The sequence below is a fragment of the Lissotriton helveticus genome, chromosome 9, assembly GCF_964261635.1.
Source record: "Lissotriton helveticus chromosome 9, aLisHel1.1, whole genome shotgun sequence".
Lineage (NCBI taxonomy): Eukaryota > Metazoa > Chordata > Amphibia > Caudata > Salamandridae > Lissotriton > Lissotriton helveticus.
The window spans coordinates 594,870,283-594,895,388 of NC_136070.1; the positions used below are offsets into that span (position 1 = coordinate 594,870,283).

The 25,106-nt window shown below is 49.2% G+C and overlaps 1 protein-coding gene across 2 annotated transcripts in view; it reads right to left on the reverse strand.

The window, feature by feature from the left end:
* The window catches only part of MTA2 (metastasis associated 1 family member 2), a 386,348-nt gene that overhangs the window by 210,803 nt on the left and 150,439 nt on the right, over positions 1-25,106 (reverse strand). For both annotated transcript variants that reach the window (XM_078660594.1, XM_078660595.1), the window contains exons 11-12: positions 24,661-24,719; positions 16,921-17,018 (exon numbers count right to left, since the gene is read on the reverse strand). In XM_078660594.1, the coding sequence (XP_078516720.1) occupies positions 16,921-17,018; positions 24,661-24,719 (157 nt within the window). The remainder of the gene's footprint in view (positions 1-16,920; positions 17,019-24,660; positions 24,720-25,106) is intronic.

The window sequence follows — 25,106 nt, forward strand, 5'->3', positions numbered from 1 at the left end:
AAATGGATGCTGCCACCGAGACACAAGTCTGCCCTCCTGCTGCTGGGAGTCCTCCCAGAGCAGGAGGCAAGGACAAAGGGTTTCCTGCCAGGGGCGGTGCCAGCACCGTCCCAGACAGGGTTTTGTGTATTCCAGGTAGGCAGGGCTACAGAGGAAGGTGACTGCAAGTGGCACCCCGGTGCTCACTGTGCATAGGCCGGCTTGAACCAGTTCCAGGGGCACACCAGCCCCTGAGCTGGGGAAAGCCCGCCAAAGGAGAGGGGTGTAACCACCCCCCTCCTGGTCCCACCCATAGGGCAGGACTTAGTCGCGTGCCAGCCCCCTTTTCCAAGATAAAGGTAGGAGCAGGCCCCCTTCCAAATTAGATCATCTTTGGAATCAAGACACGACTTTCTACGAAAGGACATCAAGATTTCTTCTTCAAGATTCTCCCTTGTGACTAAGGAGTAGTCACCCTGCATCCGCAGGCACCATCTTAAGAACACTGCGGTCTGCTGCAAGTCCTTCCTCCGGAATCCGACTGCCCAGCTCGACGAGAACCGGCTTCCCTGGCACCTCTGACCTCTACCCACCTCTACAGCCAAGCTGAGCACCGTGGGTGCGACGCGACCTCGAGGGACCGGCCATCTTCAAGACTGCACGACTTCTTTCCAGCACGACCGCCGAGGGATCCCCTGGTGAGTGCTTTGGGGACCGAGAAGCCCCGACCCTGAGCAGCTCCAGCACCGAAGATCAGCCTCCCAGCATCTCCACGATCTGCGTGGGGCCCTTCTGCTTTTTGCTGCTCACCGCGTTGTTTGGCTACTAGCCCGCTGGCTTGTGGCCTTCCTGACGACGCCCGACGACATCACTGCTGCTGGTCTGGTTGCTCCAGACTGGCCCTTGCTCCCTTCCAAAAGAGGAGCACCCCGGACCCTCCTGGTCCACTCCAGACGCCATTTTAGGTCCACCGCGTGGGCTTGAATTTGCCAAGACTTGTTGCCCCAATCCTGGGTCCAGCGACGTCGAGAGCATCATCCATCGTGGGACAGCTCGTACCTCCATCCTGGTCCGTGAGACTACAGAGCCCAGCAGCGCCCACTCACCTGACTGCGGTGACTTCGCCCGGTGCCATCCTGGTGCCCCCTTAATCACTGGCTAGTGATTCAAGAACTTGGTCCCCTCTGCTTTCAGGTTTTCTTCTTCCCTGATCCAGGCTTGGATCTCTTCGAACTTTTCTTCACTGGCCGCCTGCCAGCAACAACTTCTTCAGGCTCCTGGTTCGTCAACGAGGAATCCCGACGTCTTTTCAGACCTATGCAGCCGCAGCCCCTGGGCTAGGTAACTTCGGCATTTCGGTGCCCCAGCATAGCCTCACTACCCAAGGGTCCAGATCCACTGTCGTTTTCGACCTACCTAGTCGGGTTCGCCCGAGAACAGTAACTTTGTGAGTTCTAGCTTCCATAGGCTTTTTCCCACCTTACGCGTGAGTTCCCACTCTGCACGTGGTGTCCCTAGGCCTCCTGCTCCTAACCTGAGTGTTCAGCATTGTAGGCCTAGCGTTTCCAAAGCCTCTGAGAATCGTTACTTACCTGCTAGTAATTCGCATTCCACTTTTAGAGTATATGGTTTTTCGTGCCCCTCGGGCATTTGTGTAAATTGTGCAACTTGAAGTATTTTTATAAGAGTTTTGTTGTGTGCTTAGCTCCCTGTCTCATAAAGAGCCAGGGTAGTCTTGTTATAAATAAATACACTGTTTATTTTCATAACAACTTGTGTGGTGTCCTTTCACTGGGTGTTCAAGGGGTAATGTGATGGTAAAACAGCTGGCTTAACACGCCCTCTAGAGTCTTAGCCTTAGACTGCTCGTATCCATGCTACTAGGATAGCTGGTCTATAAGGTTGACTTACAACCAATCATCAATAAGGGTTGTTTGGACTGATATATAGTGATCACTAGAATAGTGAACACTGCACATCAGGCCAACTTCTCACACACAAGAAGTGGAATGCGAAATTACTAGCAGGTAAGTACTACTCTCATAGACTTTAGAAACGCTAGGCCTACAATGCTGAACCCTTAGATTAGAAGCAGGAGGCCTAGGGACGTCGTATGCAGAGTGGGAACTCTCACGCGTAAGGCGGGAAAAAGTCTATGGAGGCTAGTAAAAGCAAAGTTAGTGTTCTCGGGCGAACCCGACTAAGTAGAGCTGAAACGACAAAGGATCCTGACACTTAGATAGTTAGACTATGCTGGAGCACCGAAATGCTCAGGTTACCTAGCCCAGGGGCTGCGGCTGCATAGGGCTGAAAAGACGTCAGAGATCCTCGTTGCAGTCTATGGAGCCTGAAGAAAGAAGTTGCTGGCAGGCGACCAGTGAAGAAGTTCGTAGTGATCCAAGCCTGGATCGATGAAGATGAAGACCTGTAAGCAGAGGGGACCAAGTTCTGAATCACTAGCCAGTGATTAGGTGGGCACCAGGATGGCACCGGACGAAGTCACCTCGACCAGGTGAGTGGGCGACGCTGGGCTCTGCAGTCTCTCGGACCAGGAGGCGTTGTCGGCGACCAGGATGGAGGTTCGAGCTGTCCCACGAAAGTATCTGCTGTCGACGTCGCTGGACCCAGGATTGGGGCAACAACTCTTGGCAAATGCAAGCCCACGCGGTGGACTCAAAATGGCGTCTGGAGTGGACCAGGAGGGTCCGGGGTGCTCCTCTGTTGGAGGGGAGCAAGGGCCAGTCTGGAGCAACCAGACCAGCGGTGTTGTCGTCGTAGTTCGTCGTCAGAAGGGCCAATAGCCAACGGGCAAGTGACCTGGACAACGCGGTGAGCAGCAAAGAGCAGAAGGGCCCCACGCAGATCTCGTGGATGCAAGGGGGCTGGACTTCGGTGCTGGAGCTGCTCAGGGTTGGGGCTTCTCGGACCCCAAAGCACTCACGTGAGGATCCCTCAGTAGTCGTGCTGGGCAAGCGTCGTGCAGTCTTGAAGATGGCCGGTCCCTCGCGGTCTCGTCACACCCACGGATCTCAGCTGGGCTGATGATGTAGGTAGAGGTCAGAGGTGCCAGGGAAGCCGGTTCTCGTCGAGCTGGGCAGTCTTGATCCCGAGGAGAGACTTACAGCAGACCGCGATGCTTGGATGGTGCCTGCTGCTGCAGGGTGACTACTCCTTAGTCACAAGGGAGAAATCTTGAGGAGAGTCTTGAGTTCCTTTCGTGGAAAGTAGTTTCAGGATTCAAAGATTATCTGATTTGGAAGGGGGCCTGCTCCTACCTTTATCCTGCAAAAGGGGGCTGGCACGCGACTAAGTCCTGCCCTATGGGTGGGACTAGGAGGGGGGTGGTTACACCCCTCTCCCCTGCCGGACTTTCCCCAGCTCAGGGGCTGGTGTGCCCCTGGAACTGGTTCAGACCGGCCTATGCATAGTGAGCACCGGGGTGCCACTTGCAGTCACCTTCCTCTATAGCCCTGCCTACCTGGGATACACAAAATCCTGTCTGGGACGGTGCTGGCACCGCCCCTGGCAGGAAACCCTTTGTCCTTGCCTCCCGCGCTGGGAGGACTCCCAGCAGCAGGAGGGCAGACTTGTGTCTCGGTGGCAGCATCCATTTTGTGGAGCTGAGGCTATGTTCGACTTTAACCGGGGGTTACAGGTTCCCAACATGTCGTGTCCCTCTAGAAGGGTGGAATGCTAACCCCGTCGCCAGAATTGGCGAGGGGTTAGTATTCCAATTTGTATGACACCTTACTCGACATGTTTTGATAATGTTATACCAAAGTTAGCATATGACCGCGAGGTACATAATGCACTTAAGAGTATATGGTATAGCGTTATCATGGAACAGCTATTAAGACTTGGTTCCGCAAGCTGCAAACGGGCTCAGCTCATGCCAGAGCACCATTTCACATTATTCCAAGCACTCTGCCTTCAGGATTGTTAAGGCCTGCCATAGGAGTGACTGATAGGAATATATGTGTCCATTTTAGGGTTAGATATAGGAATACTATATCTAAAGCAAAGGGTGTGTACACCACCTTGCCCCAGCTGTCAAGCAGCCAGTTGTGTCTGGTTTAGTTAGTCAACCCAGGGGTGGCATAATACATGCTGCAGCCCCTGGGAGACTTCTGGGTACACCTCTGCCCTGGTTACAGGGACACAAGAGAGGGCCCAGTGCCAATTCAGTACCTGGGTACAATTTGGAATAGAGAGAACAGCTAGGCTGTGGGTCTGATTAGCAGGCCCACAGCCAGTGAAAGTCGTAAACCAGTGAAGCAAAAATCTGGGGTGATCATAGGATTGCAGACCCTACTCTCCTACAGATGGTTATACATATTATTCTGTCCCCCATAACAAAATGGTCCGCTTAGATTATTTTTTTGTTTCTGATCAGTATGTAGGGGCGGTCACCATTGCTATTCTGCCAAGGACTATCAGATCATAATGCATTAGTGATGGAATGTCCTTAGGAGCGCTCTATTAAACCCACTAGATCCTGGACATTCGAGAGAAAGCTCCTCCTGGATCAATAATATCGGGACCATATGGAATGTTGGATTACTGAATTCATGAATATCAATAGGGGAACTGCCTCAGACTGTATCGTCTTGGACACATTTAAGGCTGCATTACGGGGCGAGACAAAAATCACTGCAGCTTATCATTGGAAGAGCATGCAGGCGCAGATCAAAAGCCGCTTTGAGGAGCTACAGGTGGCAGAATTGGAATTAACAACTAATATTCAGCTCAGCTGGGAGATTGATCAGAGTCAGAGGGCGGTTGCCATATCAAAATCTAAAATCTTGGAGTTTTTCGGCCGGGGATTTAGCCGCAAAATACGTGCAATTTCGCACGCTGATGTATGAATTTGGCGAAATTTCTGGCAAATTTCTTGCTAAAAGATTACAACAGAAAAGTGTTGCAAATCGTATCGTCCGAGTCTTGGACCAGCAGGGCCGTATTCAGGATACTCCAGTGGGGGTAATGGATGTCTTTAAGAGTTTTTATACCTCGCTGTATGATGAGGACTCTGGTGTTTCTCAAGTGAGACTTTGGCGGATGACTTTCTCCAGACCTTAGACACTTTGGTGATCACATCAGAGCAGGATGAGGTACTTTCTGCCCCAATTACTTGGGACGAGGCTGAAGCGGCAATTAAATCTTTGGCCTACGGGAAGGCCGCTGGCCCGGATTCTATTCCTTTAGAATTTTACAAGTCGTTCTCTGCATCGGTCAGCCAGGATATGCTATCAGTGTTTAGGGCCGCACAGGGTGGTGTTATACCCGATTCCTGGCGCCAAACCACGGTGGTATTGTTTAAAAAGAAAGGTAAACCTGAGCTAAATCCTTCTTCCTATCGGCCAATTTCACTTATTAATACTGATAGTAAAATATATTCTAGAATCCTATCCACTAGACTTGCTCAGGTCATTGCCCCCCTGGTCTCGCTGCACCAGCACGGGTTTATCCCGGGCAGGGATACAGCCGACCATGTCAGTCGAGTCATTGCACTCCTGGATTGGGTCCAGACCACAGGATCCTCCCTTGGTGTGATCCTGTTGGACGCCTAGAAGGCGTTCAACAGGGTCTCCTGGGGGTTCCTGTGGGCTGTGTTGCGCTGGAAGGGCTTTAGCTCCGAGGTCACCCAGGCTCTTCAGTCATAAATCTCTCCAGTCGCTAAAATCCACATTTCCGGGGAAGAGTCAGGGTGCTTTAACATCAGCAGGGAAACCAGACAAGGATGCCCCTGCTCTTTGCCCTGTATATCGAGCCCTTTCTTAGCATAATTGAAGCGAGCGAAGACATCTGTCCGGTTAGGGTTCAGGGGGTAGAGTATAAGATACTGGCTTATGCCGACGACATCATGGTTTTAACGAACGATGTTGGATCTGCCTTCCCTGCTTTAGAGACGCTGGCAGCACAATTCGGAGCACTTTCCGGATATAAGTTAAATATCACAAAAACCCAGGTCATTCAGTCGGAAACCATGCCCCTTTCTGATGTGTCTGTTGTAACGGAAGCAACATATCTCGGGGGTTCAAATTTCTTCTGCAGTTACTGATATCTCGGCTCTAAACTGTCTCCCGGTTGTTGACTCTCTCAATACTAAGATGGAGAGGCTTGATCATTTGCATCTGTCACTGTATGGCTGTTGTAACGTTCTGAAAATGTTAATCTTTCCAAAGTTTTTATACTTATTTAGAACAATCCCTCTGGTGATTTCACAGACAACGTTGGTTAGGGCTGAGAGGATTAGTCTTCGGTTCCTCTGGGGTTATAGCCGGGCACGAAGAGCGGCTAAGTGGACCTGCCTTCCCAGGGATCGAGGGGGTTGGGCGGTCCCTAATCTTTTATTTTATTATTGGTCTGCCATGCTACAACACTTTGGGTCACCATTGCTGGGTGATAGTGCAGATGTTCCTCTATGTACCAGGCCACCTATATATGAGATAGCCCTGGGGGATGCAGCCAAGGGAGCCTTAACGCGGGTGCTCGAGCCGAGCTATTTAAAAAAAAACAAGGTTTAAGGTTATCTGGGCCATGTTTTCAGTCTGGCAGAAAATCCGCCATAAGCTCACTATCTCGAAAGTTAATTTCTATAGGCCCTTCAGCGCGGTTAGTGTGCTGCTATTTATATTACAGGATAGCGTTATTTTTAAATGTCAGATTATGGGCCTGAAAGATAATGGGGACCTGGGTCTTGATGGGCAGCTGACCTCTTTCTCCTCTCTAAGGGAAAAGTTCCATCTGCATTCCAGCGATTTTTTCAAATATCTTCAAATTAGGAGCTTCTTAGATAAATATTATCATAACACTCCCACTATCTATGATAAAATTGTTCTAATTGAACTTGTTAAAAGGAGGGCCAGAATAGGTGCTATTTATCGATGTCTATTATCAGACCTTCCTGACGACTTGGATGCTCAGAATAGTAAGTGGGTGGGGAAACTGGGTATCGCAGGAGTAGATCTGCGACCTGTGCTGGAATTAGCTAGTAATAATAATAATAATAATAATCCACATTTGTAAAGCGCACAATCACCCGTAAGGGTCTCTAGGCGCTAGCTATGTCCTAGTTTCAGGCAGCTTGCAGACGCAAAGTTACATGGCTATGTTTGACTTATATCTCACTCTGGCTAAGATAGCTAAATGGGGGTGGGGGGGAGAAAGGGAGACTCCTGCTCCAGGTGTATATTCCAAGTGGCAGACGCAATTCATATGTTCTATTCGTGCCCAAATTTGAGGGACTTTCTAGGGGATATTGAGGTTTTTATCAACGAGGTGCTTAACATTTAGGTTGAGATTTCTCCAGCGTTGGTTATACTGGGGTGTGAATACTTTGGAACTATTGAAAGATCAAGATGTATTAGAGCATTTTTTTTTTTTAAACCATGGCAATGATACAGCTTTGTATAACCTTGCAGTGGCTAAGTTTGGAAGCTCCTACTTTTTTTAATGGGAGAGCTAGGATGCTAGCTTGGCATAATTTGAAGTCTTCCGTGTATTTGTTAAGGTAGAGAAGAAGGCGTTGGTTAGCCTCTAAGATTTGGGCCCCTTTAGAGCATTGGTCTAAGCTCTGAAAACTCTCCTTTTCTTTTGATATCTAGCCCTCTGTTTCAATTATGCTTCTTATTTTCTATAATGGGTATTGATTTAACTTTTTGTATCTTCTCCACTGTCTATTTTCCTTTTCGCTTTTCTTTTAGATAAATGCTATTGTGTCCAGATTTAGATTTATGTGTTTGTGAATACTGTAACCACGACTCGGTATATTTTTGGGTTGTGTATTTTTTTTAAAAATAAATAAAGTAAAAAAGAAAAGGAAAGATTGGCCTGTGGCTTTGATACTGGGTAACCAGTAGTACAGTGGCGACTAGACTTATGCCAGCACCAAGAGGACTTCGATAGATGTCTACCCTATGACCAGGACCCCCTCACCACCTTCGTGGACTGAGTAGTCGTCACAGGAAGATCCCCAACTGAAGCACTTAATCGTGCAAATCCTTTCAGCATACTTCATCCCTTGCATCAGGACCAATTCCATAGGAAAGCCCTGCAAAGGATAAATGTGCTTCAAACTGACAGAAGACTGATTCACCTGCTGAGGTAAAGGTTTCCAAGGACCTTGTTGGTCCCACTGAATGGCTCACAACTGGAGTTGGGCACCTAAACACACTTCAAGTGACGGCATCACATCTAGTCCAAATTCTTTAGTGAAAAAATGTCCACGTGTCAAATGCTTGAATTTGCCAATGCTCATTTGCGGGTGAGTGAACTGCCCTGATTTACAATACCTTGTAAATTCTCTCTCTGGAACGCTCTGGTGGATCTTTATCATGGTGGTTTCTAAAAATTCATAAAAATAGTCTATTTTTATAAATCGTTGTAAAACTTCTATGGTGTCTTGTTGATTTCTTCAGATGTTTTGGTGTTGTTTAAAAGCTTTACACTTGTTACTTTGTGTAAGCCTTGCTGCTCAGAGCCACAGGTCCTAAGAGTTGAGCGGAAGATTTGACATACAAAACCTAAGGGTCCTAAAGGGGTAGATAAGTATTACACAATGTCAAAAACCACACCACATAATATACCCAATTTCCTCTGAGCTAGCAGTAGGGATTACCACTATTGTGCCAAGGTCTTGACTATCAGAAATGACCTTTAGAGGAAAGTGCCCCTTTTTGCATGGTTGCCCCCCACTTTTTGTCTGATGTTTGATGCTCTCTAATGAAGTGTGCCCTGGGTTCCTGCTAATCAGGCACCTAGGGCCTGTGTTCTTTCCTTAAAACGGTACCTTTGCACCCCCTGGCCACATGCAAGTCCCTTGTAAAAGGTACCATGGGTACCAAGTACACTGTGACCAGGGATGGCCTCTAAGGACTGCAGAACCTATTGTGCCACCCTTAGAGGCCCAGTACCTTAACACACTCAAACCTTTTTGCAGGCTGCGTATTTTGGTGCAGACCAAAGTGAAGAGTCGAAATGACACAAATACCTGTGTGCCATGCCTACAACCCACTGCGTATGGTCTAGGTAAGACACCCCTCTAGCTGGATACACTATACCACTGTTGAGGGTACAGGTGCATGAGCCCTGTATCCCCACAGTGTCTAAGCCCATTGTGTAGGAAGCTGGCTCTGTGTACACTATACCTTACTTTAGTGTAGTATTTACAGAGTGGAACCCCAAAGGTAGGCAGAGGTAAAAGTAGATAATACCGTATTCTCCATTTGTGGTAGTGTGGGTGAGCAGTAAGGCTTTATCAAAGGGTGGTGCTAAGCATTTATTTTACACACTGGCAAGAAATCATGTCACACACTCAAAGACTGAACTCAGACCAATTTGTTTATATAAAAATATTATTTAGTTATAGTTATTTCCTAGTGCCAAGCAAGCTTGGCACAAGTAAGTGTAAATGGTACTTTTCAAGGCAGGTTGAATAATACAAGCAAGCTGAATGAATATGACTTACAGGTTTGTAAATGCTTTGAATACAGTTGAAACTACTGTTTGATTACTTCACAGATTGCTTTATGGTTTACTTTTTCTACTCAGTGTGATATGCCTAGATATCACACTGGGACAATTCCTAGAGAAAAGGTAAGTAAAGCAGTTTTTAGATTGAGCGTGAGACAGCGCACATGCACTGCTCTGCGAGACTTCTTGTATACGCTCGACCTAACGAGAAGAGTATAGAAGCCCGCCCACTCTCTGCCCATGTTTGCCATTGGCTTGTGCCATTGTTTGTCTCAAATGCTGGCTTCAGAATCGTCAATCCGCTTGTTAGTCCCTCCTTAGTACCGCCTCCTCTTCATTTGTCACCTCCCATGGCGACTGCCCCCTTTACTTCGTTTGCATTATTCCGCGGTCTAGTGGTTGGGTCCGGAATCGTAGTCTTTTCTTTGTTTTTTTTGGGGTTTTTTTCGTAGCCCAGGTGGGCGTAGACGTCCCACCTTTCGGTGTACTTCCTGTGACGACGGCACGCTTCCTGCGGAAGCTCCCACCTTGGGGCGCCATCTTCGGATTCTTTTTTTTTTTGTTTTGTGTTCGGTTTGCGAATCCTTTGGCAATGTTCAAGTAAGTGATTTATCTGCTATGTCCTTCAAGGTGTCTGTTTCTGTATTGTCCTTGTATTACCACCTGCTTCTCCAGCCTCATCTTTCTGGCGGAGGTGGGTGGGTTCGCTAGTGAATCCAGAAAGATCTTCAAGCTGCAAAACTACACCGACAGGTAAGAAACTATTCGTTTTGCAGCGTGAATCTTTCTGGATTCACTATGCTGTGCATAGACTTTGTAGCGGTTTGTTATGTTTGTGGCGGCTGGGTGGAAGAGGAGCGTTGGTTGTTGAATATATGTTGAAGCACCCTCTGTCCTACTTGTGCTTCCTTGTTCATTTGTATATCCACACAGTAGTGCTTAGTGAACGTGCGCACTGAAGCCCATGTTGCCGCCAGGCATATGGCTTGAATGGGTGTGTTTGCCAGGAAGGCTATCGTTGCTTCTTTCTTCCTAGTAGAGTGGGCCTGCGCCCCTTCTGCTAGTTCTTGGTCTGCTTGCTTGTGGCAGAATTGTATCGTTTGTGCGATCCTTCGTGCAATGGTTCCCTTTGTTACTGTATTACCCGGGAAACTGGTTGTGAAGGACACAAAGAACGGTTTTGTTTTTCTGTGCTCCTTTGTTCTTTCTATGTAGTGCATTACTGCCTTTCTAGCGTCCAGAGTGTGCAGTGCCCTCTCTGCTATTGTGGTCGGTTTCTGAAAAAAGCTTGGTATTTGCACCGTCTGGTTGATGTGGACCCTAGACACCACATTTGGCATAAAGTGTGGGTCAGTTTTCATCACCACCCTATCATTGTGTATTTGGATGTAGGGTTCTTGCAGCGTCAGCACCTATAGTTCGCTCACCCTGCGCAGCGAGGTGATTGCCACCAAGAAGGCGGTTTTCATTGTCAGCATTTGTAGGGAAGCCTTATGAATGGGCTCAAAAGGAGCTTTCATGAGCTCCGTTACGACTAAGTTAAGGTTCCAAGCCGGTGGCGGCATCCTCTTTGGTGGTGCAATCCTCTTTGCCCCTTCCAGGAATCTCTTTACTACCTGTGATGTAAAGAAACTCTTCCCCGTTTCTCCTCTCGTGAAGGCTACAATCGCTGCTAGGTGTACTCTCAGCAAGGATGAACTTAGTTTTGCCTTCAGCAGGTGTGTGAGATACCTTAGCACAGTTGATTCTCTTGACATCTTTGTGTAGCTTCTTCCTGCTGCACCACAGAGAAAACCTCTTCCATTTTGCCACATAGCACCTTCGTGTGCTAGGTCTCCTTGCCTCTCGTAGTACCCGTAGGGTGCTCTCAGGTTATTTCAGGTGCGCAAACTCTATGTCTTCAGGAGCCACGCTGCTAGGCTGAGGTTCTCTGGTTCTGGGTGTAGTACTTCTCCGTTTTGCATGGAGTAAGTCTTTCCTTTTCCCGAACTTGTGGGGAGCGCCTTGTGCCATTTCCATTATCTGTGAGTACCAGGTCTGCCTGGCCCACTGTGGTGCCACCAGGATCAGGGTCAAGTTGCTGGTTCTGCACTGGTTGAGTACTCTGTGTATCAGGGGTATTGGGGGAAAATCGTAGACAAATGTCTTTGACCAGCTTATCTATAGGGCATTCCCCAGGGATCCTTCCCCTGACCGCCAAATTTCGGCATTTTGCATTATGGCGTGTTGCAAACAGGTCTATTGTCTGTGTTCCCCACCTTCTGAATAGCTTTGGTGTTTGCTGTGTATTGGGCTCCCACTCGTGGGATGCCGATGTCGGTCTGCTGAGCCAGTCTGCTTCCACATTGTCCTTCCCTGGTAGGTGTATGGCTAGCAGGTCTATTTTTAGAGGGATGGCCCATCTCCATATCTCCTGTGCTAGGTTCGATAGTGGGGCTGACTGTGTTCCTCCCTGCTGGTTGATGTAGAACATCGTTGGTGTGTTGTCTGTTTGGATCAACACTCTCTGGTTGTACAGTTTTGTCTGGAAGGCTTTCAGGGCGAGGAACACGGTCTTTAGTTACAAGTAGTTGATGTGTTTGACCGCATCCGCTAGAGTCCACAGACCCCTCACCCTGTGCTTGCTCATGTGTGCTCCCCATCCCTTCTGGGATGCGTCTGTGGTGATTGTCACCGTTGGGGTTGGTGGTGTTAAAGGTTTCCCCTCTTATGTTTTCCTTGTTCCACCACGACATCTCCTCCTGCACTGCGTGCGTTACAACCACTAGATCTTCCCAACTTCCTGCAGCTTGTGACCATTGTTCTTGCAGCCATTCCTGGAATGGTCTCATGTGTAAGCCGTACATTTGGGACCAGATGTATGCAGGAGGCCATCATGCCCATGACCTTGCTTGCTGTCCTCACTGTGAGAGCTCGCCCCTTCTGGTAGAGGTGAGTCTCCTTCAGCAGGGCCAGTGTCCCCTTCTCACTGGGGAACACCTTGCTCTGTATGGTGTTGATCTGTGCTCCTAGGAAGATTTTTACTTGTTCTGGTTTCATAGAGGATTTCCCCCAGTGAATGGAGAATCCCAGGTCCACCAGCGTATCTGTCACGCGTTGTGCGTGCTCCTTGCATGTCCTGTGCGAACTTGCCCTTATTAGCCAGTCGTCTAGGTAAGGGTATACATGGATCCCTTCCATCCTTAGGTGCGCAGCCACTGATGCAAGGCACTTTGTGAAGACCCTTGGCGCGGATTAGAGTCTGAATGCTAGGGCTATGAACTGGTAGTGATCTTTGTTGATGGTAAATCTTAGTAGATGTTTGTGCCGCCTATTAATTGGGATGTGTAGTTAGGCATCTTTGAGATCTATGGTTACCATGAAGTCTCCGTCTCTTATCTGAGGAATGACCTCTTGTAGAGACGTCATTTTGAACTTGTGTTTTTATGAACTTGTTTAGGAACCTTAGGTCCAGGATGGGCATCAGTGTTTCTTCTACCTTTGGTATCAGGAAGTAGGTTGAGTACACTCCCTTGTTCCTTTCTCTGTATGGTACTGGTTCGATGGCCTACTTTGAGGAGTTCCTTCGCTTTCTTTTGAAGTAGCTCTAGCTCTATTCCTGACTTCGTCTTCCTTTTTGGTTTCCTGTTTGGCGGCGTCTTTTCCAATTCTATGCAGTATCCGAACTGTATAATGTTGAGTATCCAATTGTCTGTGGTTATCTTCTTCCACTCCCAGAAGAAATTACTTAGCCTGCCTCCTACTGGCGTTACATGTTCGTCGATGTTCTGACCGTGTAACCCTGTTTTGGTCTTGTTGTGCTCCACCCCGGGAGGGTTTCTGTGGGTGGGCACGTTTTGCGTGACGGAGTCACTTAGAGGTGGGCTGTTGGCCCCCTCTTATTTTGTCCACGTCCGTTCCCTCTCCCGCGTAAGGACTGGCCCCTTTTCTGGTGGTGGCAAGTTTGTTTCTGGTGTCCCTGCTGTGTTTGGCTGTCGCCATGGTGTGACTGTTGGAATGTCTGGTGTGACGTTCCTGGCTGGTTTTCCCCTCATCCGTTCGGTCTCTGTGACGGGGTACCCCTCTTAGCTACCCTGAATTATAAGGCCCTCATGGACCTTGCAGTTTCGTTCTCTTTTTTGAGCTGGGTGAGTTTTTCATCCACTGGTGCCCCAAACAGTGTCTCCCCATTGAATGGGGTGCTTAGGATGTTGTGTTGTACCTCGGGTTTGAAGCCTGAGATCCTGAGCCAGGCTTGTCTTCTCTCAGTGATGCCCAACATCATCAGTCTGCTGGACGTGTCAGCTCCATCCAAGGCTGTTTTGAGGCACGAATTTGCCACATTTTTCACCTCTTCCACAAGGTGTGAGGCTCTTTGCTGGTACTCGTCAGGGAGGTGCTTGAGCAGCTGCCCGATCTCGTCCAGAATTTGGTATTGTTGCCTGTTCAGCAGCGCGTTTGAATTCGCCATGCGCCAGTGCATTGCGGCATTTCTTTCAATTTTCCTTCCAGTTAGGTCCATCCTCCTGCTTTCCTTGTGAGGCAGTGGCCCTGACGTAGTTGGCACATTCGCCCTTTTCCTGGCGGTCGCCGCAATAATGGAGTCCGCCGTGACCGACCCTTGGATGTAGGGAGGGTCCTTGGAGGAGTGTTTGTACTTCTTCTCTGCCCCTGGGCGTGACGGATCTGCATGTTGCCGGCTCCTTGACCGCCTCTTTCCCCTGGGCCATGACACTCTCAAAGATATCCTGACTGACTGACTGACACTCTCAAGCATGGGTAGGTACTGGCTCCTAGTTTGCGTCGGGAGCAGTGTTTCTAAGAGGAAGTCTGCTTTTGGTTTTTCCTCATCGAGCTTGACCCCAAAGGCTGTTGCCGCATTCTTGATGACCATATTGTACACTCCAATGTCATCTGGCGGCGAAGGCCTCGAAGGATACGTGTCCACGGCCTCTTCTGGGCTCTTGGTGTCGAGGTCCTGCCACTCCAGGTCCTGTGTCCCCGAGGATGTGGAGCAGAGGGTTGTCCTCTGATCGTCGTCGTCGCCCTCCTCCTCGAAGTAGAAGGCTTCTTCCTCCGGATTTTCCAGAATCTCGGGGCTTTGACGGTCCTTCGCCGTCGAAGTCCTCTTCCTCGTCTATTTCGACGACCAGCGTCTTTGGTTTTGACGGAATTGAGAATTTCTTCATTTTTTCGTTAAACTCCTTTTTTCTTTGCAGGATGTTATCCATCTCAGCCTCGAGCCGTCTTTTCTTTCTTTCCATTTCGGCGGCCTGCTCGGCGTAGAACGGTTCAGCTGTTCTCTTCGACGTATACGTCGGCGTCGAGACGGGCTTCGGGTCTTTTGTCGACGTCGAAGCGACCTTGGGGTCCTTCTCTCTCAAAGCCGAACGTTCCTTTTTGAGGACGTGCTTAGACGACCTTGGCTTTTCGCAGGTCTTCGCTGCCTGGGAGTCCTTTTCGAAGGATCCGCTGGGCTATTTATCCTTGGATGCAGCTGCAGCAGTCGAAATTTTCGGCGCCGTTGCTCCCTTCGAGGACTTAGACTTTGATTTTCGAGAGTCTGGCTCAGACTTTTGAGGGTCTGTCGTTGCTTTAGGGGTCGACGAGTCTCCTACCTTTTTAGAAGTCTTCTTATCGGTCTCTACGACCATGTAGTCGTCGTCGTCTTCTCTGGAGACGTTGTCTTCTTCGTCGGTCGAGAGTCCCAGGTCTCGAAGGGACGGTGGCTGGCCCTTGCCTTGCATGTTATAGTTGGCCCTTCTCTGGCGCTCTCTAACCCGGAGAGTCTACGGCTTGAAGGCTGAGCAGGCGTTGCAGTCCTTGCTCTCGTGGTCGACCAGCAGGCAGAGGTTACAAACTGGGTGCTGGTCCTTCTGTGCGTATTTGTGGTGGCAGTTACGGCAGAATGTAAAAGGAGTGTTGTCCATTTCTTGCGCTCAGGGGGCCCCCTGTGTGCGCATTCTCCGTTTGACGTCGAAGTTCTCGAAGTTCTTCTTCGTCGTCCCGCTCGATGGTGTAGTTTGTCGTCTTCTCAATCCTTTTCGTGCAAAAATCGACTTTTGGGCGTCTTCTTTTCTCCAAAACTCTGGAGCCCTTTCGGGAACGATCCAGACCCAACGGCGGAAAAAAGAATCTGAAGATGGCGCCCCAAGGTGGGAGCTTCCGCAGGTAGTGTGCCGACGCCACAGGAAGTACACCGAAAGGTGGGACGTCGACGCCCACCTGGGCTACAAAAACAAAATGAAAAAAAAAAGACTAAAATTCCGGACCCAACCACTAGACCGCGGAATAATGCACAGCATAGTGAATCCAGAAAGATTCACGCTGCAAAACTAGTCAATATGTAAGAATATTAATGAAACTGACATGGAGTAGCGACAATTCTCTCCATAGTTGTCACATGTGACAAACTACTCGCTATCAGTTGACTCCCAAACCAAGGCCAAATAAGGACTGTTAAGGGTTTGCACTCGCTATAAAGGCTGGGGAGGAGCCAATGGTGTCCGGAGGATAAGTAGAAGGTTGGTTGATTCGCCATTCCCATCAGCAGAATCGATTTTGAATGCAATGAAGCAAAGCATTTGGTGGATCATTCAGCCCTAAAAATGACCGACTCAACCTTTGTTTTGATGATGATCAACCTTTACTTCATGCTGCGTTAGGTGCAACATTGTTATTAGCATACAAAGGATAGGCAGTATTGTAGGATTCAAGTATTTAGACCAAGGGAATTGTTGGAAAGGTCAGAGGATAACCCCTTAAATCAGTGTGCAGGTTATTCTGTATGTTTTAGTAAAGAATGAGCAGATTATGATCTGGTTAGTTATATTATTTATGATTTTCACCTCGCTCCCCGGAAAGAACTCAAAATGAAATTTGCTGATAAGACAGTGTGAGCCCAAGTGAAAAGAGTAGACCTAGTACCTATGCCATTCTAAAGGAGTAAATTATCACTCAAGAGAAAGAAGGTTCTTTAAAAGAGCACTCTGCTTTCTGTTTTAGTTCCTCTCATAACTTCCTAACACTGTACAACACACTGTTTTGGTTCATTGCATTCACCTAAATCAGTTTCCTGCCTGGTAATGGGAATATGTATGGCGCATTCCTCTTGAGAATTGTTATATAGAAACACTGATGAAAACCTGACCAGCATGACTTTCTAACCCACAATTTAAACTCATTATGCAGCCCTGAGCAGGTCTCATGCACTAGAGGATATTTAACCTTCAGGGAAAACCGCACCAACCAGGGGGGACGCGTATAATAAAGAAAAATAACTGTTTATGTCTTGGAAGAGGCCAGAAACTGAGTACTTTGTGCAATTATTTACTGATTTGTAGGAGCTCTTCCTTCAGTAATATGTTTTGTTACTGGCCTACTTTGGATCTCAATTCAGACTTGTGGTGGGTACTGTGCATCGCTCAAGGCCCATGCACAGACTCTAGGATCAGCCCCCTGCAACCCGCCATTGACACCATTACTTACTGTGACAGCTTTCGCAGGTCAATCCCTTCTGGAATCCAGCCCCGTTAAGACCTGGCTTTGAGCCTGCCGATATGATCTGATTTGGGTTGGGTTTTGTGCTGGTAGGTGAAAAAGAAAACTCTAGTAGTTAGTTTGGAATGCAGGGCAGGGGTTACAAGCTTCTCATGTACAAAAGCTAATGGTACCACCTCCCACGCCCCTCTACAAAAGGCCAACAAATGCATCTGGCAACACAAGTCGCCAGATTAAGCCTGCAACCTTCCCACCCAGTTTTCAGCAGTAAGGATAAAATAAAAAACTTCACAATTAACAGTCCACAACTGTAGGTTCATTCATGGACGGTGAAACGTTCAGTTTCACACAAATAGTTAGGTCTGTTACAAAATCAAGAAATCTAGTAAATTACAGTCTTGCAAAATGGCGGAAACTTGCCATAATCTTAAGAGAATAGAGTTAAAATGTAAGCAGGAAATCAAATTGAAAATTACAGCAGAAGAACAAGAACTTAAAAAAATATATATTTACTGCAACTTCAGGGCTTGGGTTTTGGTGAGGGAAGGTGCATATGTAAGGGTTTGTTTTGTGCACACAATGAAGAGGCCCAGGAAACGCGCCTGTTAAATGATGGTGCTTCCAACTGAATTAAATAAACCCATACAAATTTTCAGACCACAGACTAAGTGGAGGTCTCATAGGAGGGGTGCGTGCCTACAATGCTTTGAGGGAACAGATTATGGCAATCTTTGCATTACAGAATTAATCAAGTCACAATTCAAATCAAAGGTGGGGAGAGTGAGGATACATATACAGGTCTTGAAAAATCCACTCGCAATTTCGAGTGAGATTTTAGCAGGTCGAGCTATTTTTTTTTAGCATTTACTCAACTGTTCAGGCGAGTTAATTTAAACTGGAAGGAACAGGTGTTTTGTTCATTCAGAAAGTGAATGAGCAATAAAGAAGCCTTTAAATATCTGTTGTCTTGACACATTTGCTGTGTGTTCAAGGACTGGAGTCAAATGTCAGTCTGTCTTTATACCAATTGTTGCTTAGCTGTTCATGGAAAATGTGTTTATTTTCTTTCTCTTATAGTTATGCTTTCTGTCAAGTGAGTTATCTGACAATCGTGATACAAAAATAAGCTGTAAAATGCCAGGTTTTATTCTACTGCACAAGTTACTACTTATGTAACGCAATATCTGTAAGAGACATCAGTTAGTGATAGATTCCTTACCTTAGAATATCTCCAGACGTCAGACTGGATCCGGAAAGTTTTCGCTTAGCAGTACCCCTGCACGTCAGGTGGCGTCCTGCGGCTCCGCATCCGTCACTGGTGTCGTCAGCGCCGAGATGGCGTCACGGAGAGTACTTGGGTGCCACCCATGTGCGCTGACATCAGTTCTGTATACGACTTTCAGCGCCAGGAACGCAGAGCCATGAAATATACTGACCATTGGTGCAGAAAACTAGGGCCCTAAAAGGGATGACCTTAACCCTAGTAATCAGTTCGCAGAACGGGGAGGGCGGGAAGGAATCTATCACTAATGTCTCTTACAGATATATCGTTACACAAGTAGTAACTTGTGCATCTGAAAGAGACGCGTTAGTGATAGATTCCTTACCTTAGAATAGATACACCAGCAATACCAACCCTGGTGGAGGGTCTGGGAACACAATTACACCAGGAAGTCACGGAAAACAGAACAGCCAAAGAAGCCGTCTCTCCGGACTGGACTGTCAAGGCAGTAAGGCTTTGTAAACGTGTGCAGCGAGGCCCACGTAGCTGCCTGACAAATGTCCTGCAAGGGAACGCCGTGTCCCAACGTTTTTTGGCGCCCACGTAGCCAACAAAGAGCTGATCATTCACCCGGAACTGCTGTGTACGCTGCAGATAGAAAACCAGCACACGTTTTGGGTCCAGAAGGTGGAGCCTCTCTTCTTCCCTGGAAGGATGCGGAGGCGGAAAGAAGGTGGGCATGGTGATGGTCTGCCCGATGTGGAAGGGCGTGACAACCTTGGGCAAGTAAGAAAGACCGGTCCTTAGAACCACCTTGTACGGATGAATTGAAAGGAAAGGAGGTTTGGAAGAAAGAGCCTGGAGCTCACTCACTCTTCTGGCAGAGGTGATCGCCACCAGGAAAGCAGTCTTTAAAGTGAGAAGACGTAGGGGACAGTTATGAAGGGGCTCAAAGGGAGCGCACATCAAGTAAGTCAAAACCAGATTCAAGTCCCACTGAGGCATTATAAAGGGCATGGGAGGAAACGTATGTGTAATGCCTTTGAGGAAACAGTTAACAACCGGGGACTTAAAAAGAGAAGGCTGATCAGGAAGCCATAGAAAGGCAGAGATGTCAGAAAGATAACCTTTGAGAGTGCCCAGAGCAGAGCCCTGCTGGGCCAAGGAAAGTAGGAACAGAAGTACCTCAGAAAGAGGGGCAGAAAGGGGATCCACAGCCTTTGCTGTGCACCATGCCACAAATGTGTTCCACCTGCAGGCGTATACCGTCTTAGTGGAGGAACGCCTGGCTGCCAGAATGACATCACAGACTTCAGAAGGAAGATCGAAAGCTGTCAACTGTCGCCGCTCAATTTCCATGCAAGGAGGTGGAGGCTGGACAGGTTCAGGTGGAGGACCGTCTCCTGCTGCTGCGACAGGAGATCCTCCCGAAGAGGCAGACAGATCAGGGGATCTATGCTCATACTGAGTAGCTCGGGATACCATACTCTTCGAGCCCAGTCCGGGGCCACAAGAATGACTTGGGCCCGGTCGCGCCTGATCTTCTTCAGCACTCTGGGCAGAAGTGGTACAGGCGGAAAGGCATACAACAGACCGCAGCTCCACTCGAGACGAAAAGCATCTCCAAGCGAGTGCCACCATGGAAATTCCAACGCGCAGAACCAATGACATTGCGCATTCTTTTCGGTGGCGAATAGATCTAACCAGGGCTCTCCCCACTGCAGGAAAAAGACCTTGCACTACGTCAGAGTTCAGACGCCATTCGTGATCCATCATGCACCGATGGCTGAGATCATCCGCCCTGGCATTCAGAGAACCTGCCAGGTGTTGAACCACCAAGGTAATGCCTTGATATTCCAGCCATGTCCACAGGTGCAGAGCCTCCTGACATAGGGTCTAGGACCCCACTCTGCCCTGCTTGGTGCAATACCACATGGCGGAGGTGTCCGTGAACGCCTGCACTACACTTCCCCAGACAGAGGGAAGGAATGCCTTCAGCGCAAGTCGAATCGCCCGCAGCTCCAGAAGGTTGATATGGAGCAGGGACTCCACTGGAGACCAGAGGCCTCTGATCTCCACCTCTCCCAAGTGGCTCCAAACCCCAGGAGGGACGCATCAGTCACCACTGTGTGCTCCGGTTGGGGAAGGGAGAGGGATCTGCCATTGACCCAATCGCGATTCGTGAGCCACCACTGTAATTGTCGTGCAGTGCCCTCAGAGATCTGGACATGGTCGAACAGGTTGCCCTGATGCTGCGCCCACTGGAACTTCAGGTCCCACTGCAGAGCCCGCATATGCCATCTGGCATGTGTCACCAGCAGGATGCAGGAGGCCATCAGGCCCTGGAGCCGGAGGGTCATCCTGACTGAAACCCAGGATAGAGGCTGAAAGATCGGAATCATAGCCTGAATACCCCGGAGTCGTTGTTCGGGAGGATAAACCCAAAACAACACCGAATCCAGAACCGCTATGATGAAGGGGAGCTTCTGAGAGTGACTCGGGTGCGACTTCGGCACATTGATTGAGAACCCCAGCAAGTGCAGGAGGTCGGCCGTAGTCTGGAGGTGGTTCACGACTGCCTAGGGTGAGCCCGCCTTCAGCAGCCAGTCGTCGAGGTAGGGGAAGACTGACACCCCGGACCTACACAGATGAGCTGCAACCACCGCCATCACTTTCGTGAACACCCGAGGGGCACTGGTAAGGCCAAAAGGGAGCATGGCAACCTGAAAATGCTCTCGGCCTACCGTGAACTGCAGGTAGCGCCGGTGGGCTGGAAGGACGGGGATGTGGAAATAAGCATCCTGCAAGTCCAACGCCACCATCCAGTCTCCAGGGTCGATAGCAGTCAGGACCTGAGCCAGAGTTAGCATTTTGAACGTATCCTTCCGGAGGAAGCGATTGACGTCCCGGAGGTCCAAGATGGGAACCTGAAAGTAGTGGGAATAACAACCACTCCATACTTGCTGCCCGGGAAGGCGCTCAATGGCCCACTTGGCCAGGAGTGCCGCGACTTCCTGTCGGAGAAGACCCAAATGATGCCCCGACATGCGTGGTATTGAGGTGGCATGACTGGAGGGGAGGACTGAAAGGGAAGTGAGTAACCCTGGCAGATTATCTGCAGCACCCACTTGTTTGACGTAATTTCGCGCCAGTGGGGGAGGTTGTGGTGGATCCTGACACCCACTGGCGTGGGGTGCTCCCCGAAGCTCAGATTAGTGGGTTTGGAGGCGGAAGCAGTGGGGGGTGGAGGTGGGGGGACCCGCACGCTGGTTCCCTGACCCTGCGGAACCCGCAACCACGGCGGCGCTGAGACTGGTCTGTACAAGATTGGTGGATGGGCGTGCCTGGGCGCCTCTACCTTGGCCACAAAGAATGAAACCCAGGAGTGGCCGGGTTCTTAGCAGAGAGATCCAAGGACTTGCCGCAGCCCGCAAGTCCTTAAAGCGCTCCAGGGCACTGTCAGCCTTGTCGCCGAACAGGCGGGTGCCATCAAAGGGCATGTCCATGAGTGAGCTCTGAACATCTGGCGAGAACCCAGTCAAATGCAACCAGGCGTGGCGCCACAACGCCAGAGTCGTAGAAATCGCACTGCCCAATGAGTCAGCGGTGTCCAACCCACACCGAATGGCGAACTTAGCAGCATCCTTACCTTCAGCAATAGCTTGAGAAAGGACAGCTTGCACCTCCTCAGGACACTGAGGCAACACCTGAGCAACAGCATCCCACACCGTGTGGGAGTAGCGGCCCAACAAGCAGGAGGTGTTCACTGACCACAGCCCCAAGCTGGCGAAGAGAACAACCGCTTCCCAAACTGGTCTAGTCTTTTAGAGTCCTTATCCGGCTGGGCCTTGGGAAAGGCACTCTGCGACGTCAAGGCCTGAATGACCAGGCTCTCAGGCTTAGGCTGAGTGGTCAAGAAGGCAAGGTCAACGGGCGCCGGTCGATGGCATCTGGTGACGTTTTTATCCCCCGGGCCGGCTTCGACCAAGTGCCCAAGAGGACCTCTGTAAGGGTGTCATTGAAAGGAAGCAACCGCTCCGACGAAGTAGACGCCGTCTGGAGCACCTCGGTGAGGAGGTTGGTCTTGAGGACCTCTGTGGGGAGGTCAAAGATTGAGGGCCTCCGCAGCCCTACGGAGTACCATCCTGTAGGAGGCACCTTTCTCCATCGTAGGCGGGGGAGAGGCGAACCCCGGATCAGATTAGACATCGAGGTAGTCTGTATCCTCCAAGCCGTCCACCCAATCTTGCTCGGAGTCACATTGCTGGGCAAGAGGGACCTCGGACCCTTCCTATTCCTCGTCCGCCTCCGGAGCAGAGTGGGACGAACGCCGCGGCAGGGCCAGAGCCGGAGAAGGAACGAACAGCGCCAGCCGGAGCCGGCACCACCTCCCAATGCGGATCCCAGGCCGGAACAAAATGGTCCCGGCACCGGGGCAAGGGAGGGATACTCGGCACAGAGGGCGGCGCTGGGGCCGGAGCCGGCAACGCCGCACCTTGTGGTGTTGGAGCCAACGGCGCAGGATCCTGTGGCGCAGGATCCTGTGGCGCCGGGGCTGGCGCTAGTGGCGGAGCCGCCGGGCCAACAGGATCTGGACAAGGGACCGCAGGGCCTGAAGGCGCGCCGGCGCGAGCCTGAGGCCTAAAAAGGCGATCCATGGCAGCAAGAAACTCTAGCACCTGTTCGGGAGTCGCCGACGGACCCGGGTATGGAGGGTAGGCCGCGGGACTCCCAGACTCCGGAGAAGCCGCAGGGTCAGAACCCCTGTCCCCCTCGTCCGCCTCCGAGGAGCGACGGGGGGACGTCGGAGAGCGAACACGCTTCTTCGACTTCTATTTGTGGCGACGCTTACCGGAATCCGAAAGCGAAGACTTGGAGCCAGAGGAGCGACGGCTCCGGTCCCGTGAGCGGGACCGGCCCCTGGACCCGGAACGGCAGGGTGACGAATGCTGGACGTCCAGCAATTTCCTACACTGCTCCAGCAAGGCCTTGGGGGCCATGGCTCGGCAGTCCCGGGAGTCGTGATCGGTCTCCAGGTAGTAGAGGCAAACACTGTGGGTGTCCGCCACCGACATATTACGGCGACAGGACCCACAAGACTTAAAGCCAGGCAAACCTACGTGCACCAGGAGAAAAAAGGAGGGAGACAAAAGCCTCAAAATAGCAGTCAAAAAGTGACTGAGGTACGTGCTCAATCCAGATCTGCGCTTACTGGCGAGGAGAAAGAAAACGGACGTCCGTGTGCATGGGTTGCGCCTAAGTACCCTCTGTGACGTCATCTCGGCGCAGACGCCAGTGACGGGCGCGGAGCCGCAGGACGCCACCTACTGACACGCAGGGGTACTGCTAAGCAAAAACTTTCCGGATCCAGCCTGACGCCTGGGGATATACTAAGGTAAGGAATCTATCACTACAGTGTCTCTTTCAGATAGGACATTTAAAGAGCTTGTAAATGAATAGTACAATTATTTCAAAATATATTAAGAATTATGAAAACTTCTTGTGATGCAAACAAAGTTTACATAGGAGCAAAACAAATCACAACACTTAACTTGGTGATGTGTAATTAACAAATATTTGCAAAAACTCGATTTCCAGACATTGTACTCTCTCTATATAGTTGTAAAACCATATGTCAGTGGGAAATTCTGTGGGCATTTCAATGTAAAATCTGCTGATTGCAAATGACAGTGTGCTGCAACTTTATGCTTTAGTTATGTTTTTATTAAAAGCACTAGTTATTAAACATGAGTTCAGAAACATTCCTGCACTGATGACAATGCAGTTAATGAACTGAGGCAAGTCAGCAGTCATGTGTATCCTATATGTGGATAGATGTGTATTACATATGAAGCAAAAGTTTAGTCTATTAAACTAAACAAGAGTTTTCTGTACAGCAGACATGCGGAACTTGCGTATTTGATAGTGCTCTCATGTGTGATCAAGAAGAAAATGGGATCTCAGTGAATTAAAATACTTGCCCAGGATCACACAATTTGAAACCAGTTTAAGAGTCAAGAGCATTATAATTAGGTTGAGTAGATTATTCATGTCCGTCGACCTGCAGGTCTAGTAACATATTTAGGATTTTAAGGCCTGCACATAGACATATCTAAAATGACCCCATAACAACTTAAGAAAATGCCTGCTACAACGCATAGTCTACAGACACACAACTACTTGCTAGACTAAAAAAATTACAGCAAGGGTGCACACAGCACAACTGGGCAGCCACTGCTAGTTAACAGCTGGAATGTCCTAAAGAAGAAGTTAATAGATCCAAGCCTGCTTTAAGACCGAAACATCTCTATTGGGCATGCAAAACCATTACATTACACACATTATCAAGGAAGATGTAGGTAGGAATAACAAGGGCCATAACAGGTTGAATTCATAGTGGAGGAGATGGTTGAGGTATGCCAGGGAGCAAATCAAATATTAAGTGTATGGAGAGAAATTGGGTGGGATCGACCCAAAACCAGTGTCACACTTTGGGAAATACTCACTAGGTTGGAATGTAAACCTGCTTCAATTTGCTGTCTGCTTCAGCTGCCTTCAACCGTTTCTGCAAAAGAAAAAACCAAATACTAACTGATCCGTTACCCTTCGCCTTTCCATATTCCAGACTGACAATGTTTTAAGTAAGTAATCTATTTTTATAGTTCTACAGTATATTCAGCACTCACAATATGCCAGAAAACACGTCACTCATTGCAATTTACAATAAGTGAACAAGGCACTATAGTGTGCTCTGTAAGACCCCCAGAAGAAATGCAGCTGTTAGAAGACACAAGGCCCAATTCACAAAAGGTGGAAGGAACCTGCCATCACAATGGAGCCTCACTCAGAGAAGAACCAATGCTCACATCTGGAAATGAGTGACATGTACCAAAAAAAAAAAGAAACAAGAATATCCCCGCTAGACTACCTGCTAATACCACAAATAAGAGCA